This window comes from Lissotriton vulgaris, chromosome 3_1 (genome assembly GCF_964263255.1).
Source record: "Lissotriton vulgaris chromosome 3_1, aLisVul1.2, whole genome shotgun sequence".
In the NCBI taxonomy this organism is placed as follows: Eukaryota; Metazoa; Chordata; class Amphibia; order Caudata; family Salamandridae; genus Lissotriton; species Lissotriton vulgaris.
Genome location: NC_141689.1, coordinates 302,321,018 through 302,333,135, shown reverse-complemented (window position 1 = coordinate 302,333,135; position 12,118 = coordinate 302,321,018). Strand labels below are relative to the sequence as shown.

Below are 12,118 nucleotides of genomic sequence, written 5' to 3'. Positions count from 1 at the left end.
CTCACAGTTAACTACCTGGGGTGGGGACGCATTGACAGAGTTAAGAGCAGTTCCATAGCCTGTACCCCTGCGTCCAACCCAAACGTAGAGGCTAGAAGCATTTGCAGGTGGATGCACACCAAATGACGTGCGATGGGAGCTGGAATTAACAGGTGCTTAAATGCATGGTCTGGTCATCTATGGTGGGAAGTTAGATGCGCAGCTTGGTCGGTGACTAATGATATTCATAGCAGTTGCATGAGTTATGATTTGAGTAGCTGACCATCACTACCAAATTTCTGAGATTTTACTATTTACTATTTTCCAGCAATTTTCTACCCCCACTCCCTCCGCCCCAATGTGAATGGTACAGAATTTGAATTAGCTGGGCCATAACGTTAAATTTTAGAAGCTGTAGATCATGAGTACAAACACACTGTAAAAGGATACCTCCTAACTTTTCCCTTAAATTTCTGTTTTGGCAAAATAATACAAGTGGAAGCCTAACCAACTTTTTTTAAATTAATTTTAATTGTATTATTATTAAATGAGTTTAACAGCTGATAAGTCAGGCTGAAGTGTATTAAGTATTCTTAGGTCGGCTTTTAAAGTGGCTATCTTGTTAATTGTTTGTATATTTAGAAAATGTAATGAGGCCTGTTTTTTTTTTCCAGGCGCGGCTTATTCTGGCTATGAAGCAGCAGTTTACTCTGCTGCATCAACCTATTATCAACAGCAGCAACAACATCAGAAACAAGCAGTAGCTGCTGCTGCTGCCGCAGCAAGCGCTGCATGGACAGGCAGTACCTTTACAAAAAAAACACCATTCCAGAATAAGCAGCTCAAACCAAAACAACCTCCGAAACCACCCCAGATCCATTATTGTGCTGTTTGTAAGATCAGCTGTGCGGGACCTCAGGTAGCTACAAGTTTTTGCATCCTGTTATTATGAGGGATATAGAAAGTTTCAAAAGCAAGGTTAAAGCTTTTGATTTTGCAAGCTATATACGATCTGTTTATAAAAATTCGCAAGACTGCTTTAACAAAATCTATTTATTTAATCTTTTATTGTTCCAGTTTGCTTATTATTTGGAACATTTCTAAGCACTGTTCATCTACAGTTTTATGACCTTTGTGTATGCCTTTGTTCCAACTAACCTGTATGTGTTACCATTCCTTATTGTTGTCCATTAACACCAGAAAGTTCAACTTTGTTCAAGGTTTCACTGACTGAATGGATTAAAATTAATTCTGTTATGATCTGGGGAAAGAGCCAGTAGCTTTATACTTGTGCAGAGTTACTGCCATGTGTTAACCATCCTGGTTCACGAGATCCAGTGTTTCACAAAAACTTTAGTTGGTTTTTAAAAGTTAAAAGTTAAATATCACCATCTTTTGATCTTAGAGATCTAAGTACCTCATTGATCAGCACCTTAGAGTTGTATGAAGACAGTGATATGTGGTATGAAAATAGAGCTGCAGCCTTTTTATTAGGATTTATGCTTCAAATAAAAAAAATATATAATTTTTACATATATATATTCATTCTACCGCCAGTTGGAGTAAATATATACTTTACTGGTAGTTAAAGTTAGGATCATGTTTCCTTAGGAAAAAGTTTTTTTTTTATTTGAATGTATCTTTGGCGCCGTTTGGAGCTAAACAAAAGTTTCCAAAAAGTGCCCCAGTGAATCTTGTTGTGGATGGTAAGTTTCGGGGTGATTCGGCAGGGGGCGGGGCCCAGAAGGAGCGGGGGGGTCAATTGTGCGTGTCTCATATTAATTCCCATTGGACCTTTAGTCGAAAATGCAGCCCGAAGCATTTAAAGAAATTACACCAAATTTGTCGGAGAGGAAGATTTATTTACGCAGATCATGCTTTATTTGGTGTGAATCTGTTTAGTAGTTATGTAAGAAAATAAAAATAGTGAGATCTGTGGCCGTGATGACTGCGAAAAATGACAAGCTTGTGGAGGGAAATATTTAGACAAATGTTAACCACAGTGTAACTTCGGCTTGTTGTCTTGTGTTCCTGTCTTCGCCAGTGATTCTGGTCACTCTCTCTAAAAGCGCTTAGAGACCTGAAGGTGATCTGCGCTTTATAGAATGCATTTAACATAACCTAACAGATCTCTGATTGACTGCAAACACTTTAACCAGGAAGTTTTGACAGCCACCTTGACTCTGCTTCTGCTGAGTCCCACAATAAAAGTTTTAAAGAAAATAACCTGGAATACCCTGCCCCCCTGCCCCCCAAGCCTGGTCCCCCTTGAACCCTGCAAGGCCAAAAAAGCATTGCTTTTAAATTACCATCCGGGTGGGCCAGGTCCTGAGGGCATAACATAAAAATAGGGGGGGTGGGCATACGGGCCGCCTTCCTCAGGCCTATGAAAACCCGAGTATCGCCACCTCCCCAGGACATTTATCAATGTGCCACTGGGCCCGCCTGTGCCTCGGGGAACGTCACCTCCATGGGGCGCTAAATAGTTAACGATATGCGGGGACCCGCTTCCCCCCTAGCATCCCCTGACCGCTCCCACCAAGCAAAAGAAAACCTAACTCTGCTTTCTGCAACTCGGAGCTGTACAACAGGTCCAGCTTGCAGAAAGCAACGTTTTCGTCTGTTCCCCGGCATGCAAGTATGTATGTAGGGAAACAGATGAAAAGATTACTCTGACAGACAGGGAGCTGAGGAGCTGGCTGGGACTGCAGGGGCCTTTAGGCTCCTAGGAGCACCCAGCTGACATGGCCGGTCCCTGGGACTGAAATCTGTGGGGGGGAGAGAGGGGCAGGGGGAGGAGCGGCTCTGCCCTCTCCCTAAAGTGAAAAAACAAACACTTTGTGTGAAGTACAAATCATCCAGGTGTTTTCTCTGCATTTCCACCATGAGAAGCTATCTGTAATCTGTTTCTTTTCTCGAGCGCGATATCTCATGTAGCGTTGGTGAAGCGGTTCTTGTCCTCTGTTGCAGAGACCAGATATTGTGTTCTAAACTTTTAAAAACTATTAGTATGTAAACTTGCCTACAAACCTCATCAAACTGGTGCCACCCCATATACATTAGCGGTATGCAGTGTCTTCATGCACTCTTCTCAGGATTAAGGCCAGCTTACTGAACGACACCCCTCTCCCCACGCCCCCCGCACCCCTCACCCCCCCCCCCTCCCCCACTCCTCCCCATGACCCCTACCAGCTCATTTTTTGACGATTTTGAAGACTGGATCTTGATGCCTAGGAATACAATCGCATCTTCACCAAACAAAGAAGCACTTACTTCTGTAATGTACAGATCATTGAAGTGTTTTTCTCTGCAGCTCCACCTTCGAAAGTTATCTGCTGAAGTCGCTAGAGAAAAACACATTAGCAAAGTTACAGACACAAGATCACTGGAGATGTTTCCTTGGCGTCATGTATGCAGCTGTTGTGTAGGAGATGCACTATACATCTAACCAGTGAGGTAGCACTTAGTAATTAGCCAGTAGAAAGTACTCCAGTTGGGTAGAGGTGTTGCACAAAACGGTGGCCGCCTCTTGGATAAATACGCAGGGCAGGATTCATTCTGGCACAAAGCTCATTCAATAGAAATGAAACCTCCACAATTTACAATTAGAAAAAACATTTTTTTAAATGATGAAATTCACAGAAAAAAACCTAAGGTAACAGTGACGTTCTAGTTGCAAAATAGAATATAAAAAAAACTTAGAAATTCACTGGAAAAAACAAAAGGTTACAGGGATGTTCTAGTTATGCTGACATTTCACTCATACAAAACTAGACAAATTCAGGAGTTCTAGTTAACTGGAGTGACTATATTTTTAGCCCCTGTGATGAACTCCTTATGACCTCGCATACTATATCACTTATGACATGGTCCGTGACACACTTACACCAGAAGGTAGCCATTACATGAGACTAAAACAGAATTGTATCTACACTGACCATATAATGGCAAACCAGATTTATTCCCATAGACACAGCCAAGGCAGCCAGTTCTTCATCACATCACATCACAGTGCAAAATCTAATTTGAAGAAGCTGTTTCAACAGTTTTCGCATCAATTTTGCATTGAAAGCATTCCAAAGCCATTGGAACTATCGTGTTCGATGGCATGTGTGGCTGTAGATACACTTGCTCTGCATACTCCTGCCATCCAGTGTTGGGTCTGAAGTTGTTGTAAAATTCACAGGAGTGTAACCCATATACCAATTCAGGACTGAGTAGGTAAGGTGCAACAAAGAAACAGTGTCCTGAGAGGTAAGGATCTGTAGACCATTAACCCCTTGCATGCTGATGACAGAACGGTTCCGTCATCAGCTACGGGTGAGCTGTGCTGATGACGGAACCGTTCCGTCATGACTCCGCCCGCGCAAGGCGGAGTCAGCATGGGCGGGGAATTCCCGCCGCACGCAAGGGGTTAAAACATGCATGCACATGGCATTACTAGTAAAGAAAGAAGGAGAATATTCGTTGGTATGACAAAAGATAGTTAATCATCTTTATATTGTAACATTAGTTTCATGGTCGGATGTTATACAGTTAAAGACAGCACTGCATAAATTCAATTGGTGACAACCATATAAAACTTGATGCATAAAAGTGTACAAAGTGCAAGTGGCGACGCAAGTGAGGGTGAACAGTGTGGACGGCGCACTGTGAATAAGGTGCAGATAATTTACAGTGAGTGGCTCAAAAGCGCATGTGACAACGTGGTATCACAATAGGTAAAAGTTCTTTCAATTAGATGTAGAGCCACAGAGGAGTGCGCCTGTTATTCAGGCTGTTAGGTCGACGGCGTTTCGATCCTTGTAAATTCGGATCGTCATCAGGACTAGTTCGTCTGAGCTGGGGCGTGCTGTAAGGAAAGGAAGGAGGTTAAGGGTGAAGTTACAGGAGTTGAGGAAGGAAGGGCATGTCAGGGGGAGTAAAGTACCTGTTGTAGGTTCCGGATAGCATGAATCATCTATCTAGCAATTATCCACGAAGGGGAAGTGCAGTCTGTATCAACATATGCAGACCAAATCATGGTTTGTTTGAGGACTGCAGGTGGGCACTGGGGAGACAGGGAAGAGTAAGGGGAGCATTGTTATAGGGGAGCATGGTGTTAGAAGAATTGAATCGAGCTGGCGAGCTATGTTTGTGAAGTACCAGCGTTCTGATATCAAAAATAAAAAAACAGTAAGGCGCTGACTCATTAGGAAGTAATTCGAGCGCTTGAGGATCAGAGCTACACGTACCTTGGCTGATCTGTGCCGTGCTCGGCTGTCTTGGTTAAGTCGTGTTCAAGCATGAACGCTGAGGGAAAAGGGGGGGGGAGGAGAGGGAGCACCCATGTTAGTAGCTAGTTATACGGGAGCATGAGGGTTAGAGGTGATTAACCTCGGCTGGTTTGGGCATTTACCTGACTGAATCGGCGTGTCTGGCGGCTTCAGTGGAAGCGAGCGTCTGGAAGCCGGTAGAGGCGAAGTTGTGCCAGTTGTTTTTCTTCGAAGAAGTCCTTTGAGTCATGAAACTGAGTGACTTCTCTCAGTGATACTGTGCATGTGTAGGAAGCTGGCTCTGTATATACTATACCAAAGTAAGGTATAGTGTGCACAAAGTTTAGTGGATCCCAAAGGTTTACAGAGGTAAAAGTGGATAATACCTTATTCTCTATTTGTCGGCGAACATTAAGGCATTATCAGATGGTAGTGTTAAGCATTTATTGTACACGCTCAGGCAAGAAAGGCCACACACTCAGACTAAATTCAGCCCAATTGTTAGTACTTTATTTTTAGAACCAAGTTGGACTTGGTGCAGGTAAGTAAAATAGTACTTTTTAAGAATAATACAGTTGAAAGCAATTGAATGCAGTTGGCTTTGTTAAAGTTAGGTCAAATGTTTAGAAACAGTTGAAATTAACTTGTAGCTACTTTTTAGATTACTTTCCAGAGTACTTTTCAGGATTACTTTTTCTACTCCGTGTGATATATCTAGATATCACACTGGGATATTTCCTGCAAAAAGGATAAGTCTGTTTCTTAAAACACTGTTTCTTAAGTGATCATACAATTTTGAACTTTTTCAAAGAAAAGTTGCCAATGCCGTCCTATGGGGAAATTATTAGGTTATAGGGTTTAAGGTCTTGGGATTTAGAATTCTGGGGGTTAGAACCAGGGTTCCCCTAGGGTCAATAGAACACCCTCAGCGGCACTAGGGTGGCTGGGTGCAGAGTGCTGAGGCCAAGTGTTATCCAATGGGGGACAGGTGACCTCAGGTTGGTGGCTGCTCACGGGAACACCACTTGGAGATTGTAGCAAAGCTCCTAGGCTTTAGCTCAAGGCAAAGGTGGATCCAAGATAGCACACAAGATGCACTCACAGCTGCACGAGAGTGGCTGGGTGCCGGGTGCTGGTTTGACATTGGGTGCCCTGTTGTTTTCAATGGGAGTTGCTGGTTTTGGCTGCAGGCTTTGTCCAGGAAGTCTTCTGGGAGGAACCAACAGAAGGGCAGGTAAGTTGGAGGATTCTGGGATGTAGGTGCACCTCAGTGCCTCTTCTCCAGGGCTCAGGGTGGCCGGATACAGGGTTGCCCTTTGAGGTCAGATTTCACCTACCGGGTCACTCGCAGTTAGGGGGAGAGGGATCTCTGAGCAGAGGCTGCAGGCGACGTCTGGGATTCCTGGAGGGGTCAACCTATGGTGGGCTCGGACTCTGGAGCGCTGGGGGACCTCGCTGGGACCGGTGTACCACTCTGACTCTGGCCACAGGCGTCTGGTGCAGTGGTGGTTCCAGGCTTCAAGTTTCTTTGTCTTCAGCAGGCTTGGAGTCTTTCTTTGGTTATTCTTTTGAACAGAGCTGCTGTTCACAGGAGAGCCCGTCTTTGTTGAAGGCAGTCAGTCCTTCCAGGGGTTATGAAGGTTTCTGGCTGCAGGGCAAGGCCATTTTTTGCACAGGATCTCTAGAAACTGAAGACTGCCCGGTAGGGCTGGGGCCAAGTCTGATCTTCTCTGCAGTATACTCTACTGGGTGTCTTCTTTCGTGCCACTGTATTTAAGGGGCGTTTTAGGGGTCTCGTGGTCAGTAGCTAATGACCTTAGGGTGACTACACCCTCAATGTACTCACCCCACTTGGGGGAGTAGGCACAATCTCTAACACCGATTGGAGAGTGCCTGCCTGTAGGAAGCTGGCTCTGTATATAATATACCAAAATGAGGTATAGTGTGCACAGAGTCCAGAGAAACTCCAAAGGTAGACAGACGTAAAAGTAGATAGCACCTTACTCTCTATTTGTGGTAGTGTGGGCAAGCAGTAAGGCTTTATCAGAGGGTATTGTGTATTTGTTGTACACTCTTAATCAGCAAATGATTGCTCCCACTCAAAGAACGAACTCCGACCAATTTGCTTTGTATAAAAATATTATTTAGTTATATTTATTTCTTAGAACCAAGCAAGCCTGGCACTGGTAAATTATTTATACGTTGCAGTAACAAAACAGTTTGGATTGTAGTTTTATATATACTTTGGTTACAGTAGAATAACTAGAAATGCAATACCTTAACATACTGTATATATACTTTATAATGACTTATCAATAGCAGGTCATGTATTTTACTTTGCAATCACTTTTCTTACTCAGTATAGTATACCTGGATACTTTACTGGGACATTTCCTGTAAACAGGTAAGCAAGTGCGTTTTGGTTATTTGTACATGGTGCCGCTCACTTGCTCTCAGTTGCTCTTGCCATTTTGAAGGAAGGTTTCCCGCTGCACACGGAGGGTGCATTTTACAACTAAAGGCTCATTTGTAAGGTCGCACCGCTGGTGGGAGCTTCTCCGCATTCGGCGGACAGCCTGCACGCTCCCAGCGCGCGCTTGACTTTAATCTACCTGCTGCCTTCACCGGGGGACTGCGAGGACCAGCAGCCTTTACACCTCACAGCTGGTGCCTCTTCCCCCGGCGGCCACGCCCCCCTGCGCGAACATAATAACTCGAACAGTCCCTCCCGCAACGCGGGACGCGCACGGGACGAAGCGCGGGGCGAAGCCCGGGCCAAGGGCGGGCCCGTTTAAGCCCGTTCAAGACCGGGTAAGACTGGACTGGGCCACCCTATTGACATTTTTCTCTATTTTGACCCTCTTCCTAAGCGATATATTTCTGTCGCCTCTTTTGGCGTTTTGTATTTCTCCCTGAAATTGTGTTTATTGTATTTGCTAATATGTCACCTAGAATCACCAGAAACCGCAAACCTTCGCATGCTGCCCAGGTCATAGGCCCAATAGACCAATTTATTGCAAAAGCAAACGACGCTATAAATCAAGGTGTCCTCCTGCTAGAAAGGAGGGTCTCTCTAGACCTAGCTGCAGCCAAACGCTCCTCATTGGGTCTACTGGCAGCAGCTAAAACTCCACAACGTAACTCAGACTCTGGTTTACATCAAGAGACCCACACGGTTCCAGGCACCGTGGATTTATCAGTGTCCATTGATCTCTCAGCAACACAAATTTCACACTCTCCAACATCCCATCTTTCCCCATCAATTGAGAGAACCCCAACTCTCTTTATGAATCCAACACCGGAGGATCTTCCTTCTCCTAATACTAGGGGTCAGAGGGAAGGTGCTATTCCGAAAAAAAGGAAGGGGAAAAAAGGAAATAAGAAATCTCCCCAAAACAATCCTGAAACTCGCCAGGATTCCCTGACACAATCCACTGTTCAATCTCCTATTTCAGTCCAACATATATCCCAACCATCGATACCACAACAGCAGACTATCGCCACAACGTCAGACATAATAAATCTTTCATCTGACATATTTAATCCTACCTCTAGTGGTAACACAGGTAGTGGGCGGGATCCTACCCCTCACGATACTCACACACTGGCCTCCATAGAGGCATTAATCAAACTCCATCTGAAACCTATAGAGATATCGCTGTCAAAAATTGAAAAATCATTAGCAACATTAACATCAGATTTAAAAACCAAGAAAAGTTCGATCCCCACTCCAGCTCTCTCCGTGGCCCAATCACACAATCTAAAACCAAAAAATGTGGGGGGAACAATTCCCCATCAAACACCCCAGGCCCACAAATTGGTGACTACCACAGCGGTAGTCCACCAAAAACCAATAAGCACAGATGTGCAGCAAACAGCAACTAACACCGCTGCAAAAAAGCCTGCTACTTCCTCCCTTCCAGTCCCTCCCGTACCCACGGGTCAACCCACCACCCTACCTACTACATCGAACACAGCAAAAACACCAGCAACCAAAAACGCAGCTTACAACACAAGACGCAATGGAGCTCGCCCTGCACACCTTCCCCCAGAAGCAACCCCATTCGTCATTATCATGACCGGGGTTCCAGTGTTGCACATTAACTCTGAAGAACCTGGTTGGTCCTTAAAAAATAAGGTACTTCACTGGTTATCGATGAACAGGCCACTTCCTCCCTACGCCAACAATAGAGTTGTCTCAGTTCGTAGAGTCCCCTGGGTAGGGAAGGAACCAAAAACGATCCAAGGAGATTGTGTAATAATAAACTTTGAAGATCCCCAAACAGTTGAACATATTTCCTCTTGGGGTTCTCAAATATCTCCAGAAGGAATTGGCACGAAAAGACTAGCCTTTTTCTATCCTCCAGCTAAATCCCAGGCTCCAGGCCCTGAGTGGAACTGGACCCAGGTAGGAAGCTGGAATAGAAATCCGGATTGGTCAAACTGGACGGGTCAAGGAGGTAGAGACACTATGCCATTTCTTGACTGGAGGGGTGTTCCTACATATAACAGGTTCGATTGTTTGGAGATGATGGATTGACCACCATCGGCCAACATTCTGGACGATAGGAACTCACCCCTATTTGGCCTACTAACTCCGAAGTCATCAAATTTCTCTCAATCTCCAATCATATTGGCTAAAGAGATGCCACTACCAACTACAGTAGTCTCAGTCGGTGCAGTAGATGTACACTCTCAACAATGTGCTGACATTCAGCCCTGTCATTCCATCACATGTGATTGTCGAGGTGATATTTTGCCCTGTTCTCTTAATGCTGACTATCATGTACCCCCTAATATTCCACCCCAAAAAGGAGGTCTAGCACCTAACATTAATACTTCGTCGACCCTGCTAGTACCTATACTATTCTGGAATGTAGCAGGTCTTCGATCAAAGATCTTACTTAAATCCTGGCTGGAATTTGTAACTACACACCATATAATTTGTTTACAAGAGACCTGGACAATTGACCCACTGCACATACATGGCTACAAAACATACCATTCTCCAGCTTGTCCAACCACCCATGGTAGACCTTTGGGGGGCCTTGCGGTATACATTTCAAATAACCTTGCAGTAAGGAAGATTTCTACCCTCTATACCACTTTGAATTATCAAATACTACTGGTTACTTTTAAAAATGGTACGTCATATTGTCTCATCAATTTTTATAACAACTTATCTCCAGTAGAATGTGCGAAAACTGTGTCTGCAATTTTTCTGTTTGTAAATGATCAACGCACTAAGCAACCATCATCTGTGTGTAATGTAATATGGGGAGGGGATTTTAACGTTTCATTGTGTCCTAATTACAAGAAAACCAATTGTGGCCTTCTAGATGAAAATGATTGTCCACTGACACACTTCACCCACTCCCTCGTAGGAGACTCTCTTAACGATAGTTTAATGTCTCTAGAATTGACGTATGCTAACGAACTTGCAGACCCTCCTGTGGAATTTAAACCTACTTTCCACGGTAGGGGTTGTTTTAGCACCATAGATTTTATATTGTGTTCTTATTCTTTAAAGGGTACACTTTTTCAGTTCATTACAGGATCAGAAATCTCAGGTGATCGTTTCCCTAACAGTATTGTTCTTAAGTTGACCATGAACGATTCCCTTTCAACTAGGAAGAGCCTATTGACCCAAAAATCACTGAGCATGGATAGAACCAACGGTTTCTCCGTGAAATGGTCAAGGATAGATCCACTAATAACAACAAGTAAGGTCATATCTAAGGCACTCCCATGGATAAATATCTGTCTGGAGGAGGATTTCCCCCCCCCCCCCCCCCCCCCCCCCCGAGCAAATTATCTCTAGTTTTGGGGAGATCCTGAAAGTTATTCAGACTGAACTACATTGTAATCATAAACCAGGTAACCAGCCTGCGCCAAGATGGTTTAATACGGCATGTCGAAAAGCTCTAACCGCTTTAAAAAAGGAAATACACAATCCAACTAGAGACAAAAATAAAGTAGCCAAACTAAGATCTGAGTACAAACAGGCCCAAATTAACTGCAAAAAGGACCATAAGAACAAATTGTGGGCACAATTACATGAGAGCTGCAATAACAAGGACAGCTCCCAGTTCTGGCAGGTAGTTAAATCCCCTTTCCTGCTCGAGGCGAACTCACATCAGCATTTGGACGTAGCTGTGACCGCGGATGAGTGGGTGACTCACTTCTCAAAGATATTTAGTGACCCCCGCTCAGACTGCGTCGCACGGCCCGATCCAACAACTGCGTCCTCCAAAAAGGGGGTTTATCCAATAGATCTTCACTTTACACTCGGTGAGGTCACACGTGCTTTATCCTCCTCTAAAACCGGAAAGGCTCCCGGCCCAGATGGTGCCCCACTCGACATATTTGTCACCAACATTGATTTATGGTCCCCAATTGTCACTCAGCTAATGGCGGCAGTTTTAAATATCGGCCTTTTGGACTCTTGGTCCTCCTCTATACTTCTCCCAATTTTTAAAAAGGGTGAAAAACAACCCTGCCTGCTACAGGCCCATTTCCCTCCTGGATTCATTGGGGAAAGTTGCGGGTCGCCTAGTCCTGGATCGTCTCCAGGACTGGGCGGCAGAGAAGAACATCATCACCGATCTCCAGTATGGATTCCGGGAGGGACTGGGTACTGTTGAACAGGCCTTAAATCTAACCCTTTTAATAGGAAAGTATGTGGGAGCAAAACAGGGTAACTTATTTATGGTCTACGTCGACCTCAGCGCGGCGTTTGATTGTGTGATCCACGCCAAGCTGTGGTCCATTTTGGAGGAGTTGGGTGTTGATCCTCCTCTCATCATATTTCTACGCGAGCTTTACTCCGATGCCTCGGCTTGCGTGAGATATGGCATGGGTGGAGAATTAACATCCTCTTTTCC

At 44.6% G+C, this 12,118-nt stretch overlaps 1 protein-coding gene across 3 annotated transcripts in view; it reads left to right on the top strand.

The window, feature by feature from the left end:
* ZFR (zinc finger RNA binding protein) overlaps positions 1-12,118 on the top strand; it is a 691,036-nt gene that overhangs the window by 128,805 nt on the left and 550,113 nt on the right. For all 3 annotated transcript variants that reach the window (XR_015309278.1, XM_086960497.1, XM_086960498.1), the window contains one exon: positions 654-898. Coding sequence is in view for 2 of the 3 variants with exons in the window: in XM_086960497.1 (XP_086816623.1) it covers positions 654-898 (245 nt within the window). In the remaining variant the exon portion in view is untranslated. The remainder of the gene's footprint in view (positions 1-653; positions 899-12,118) is intronic.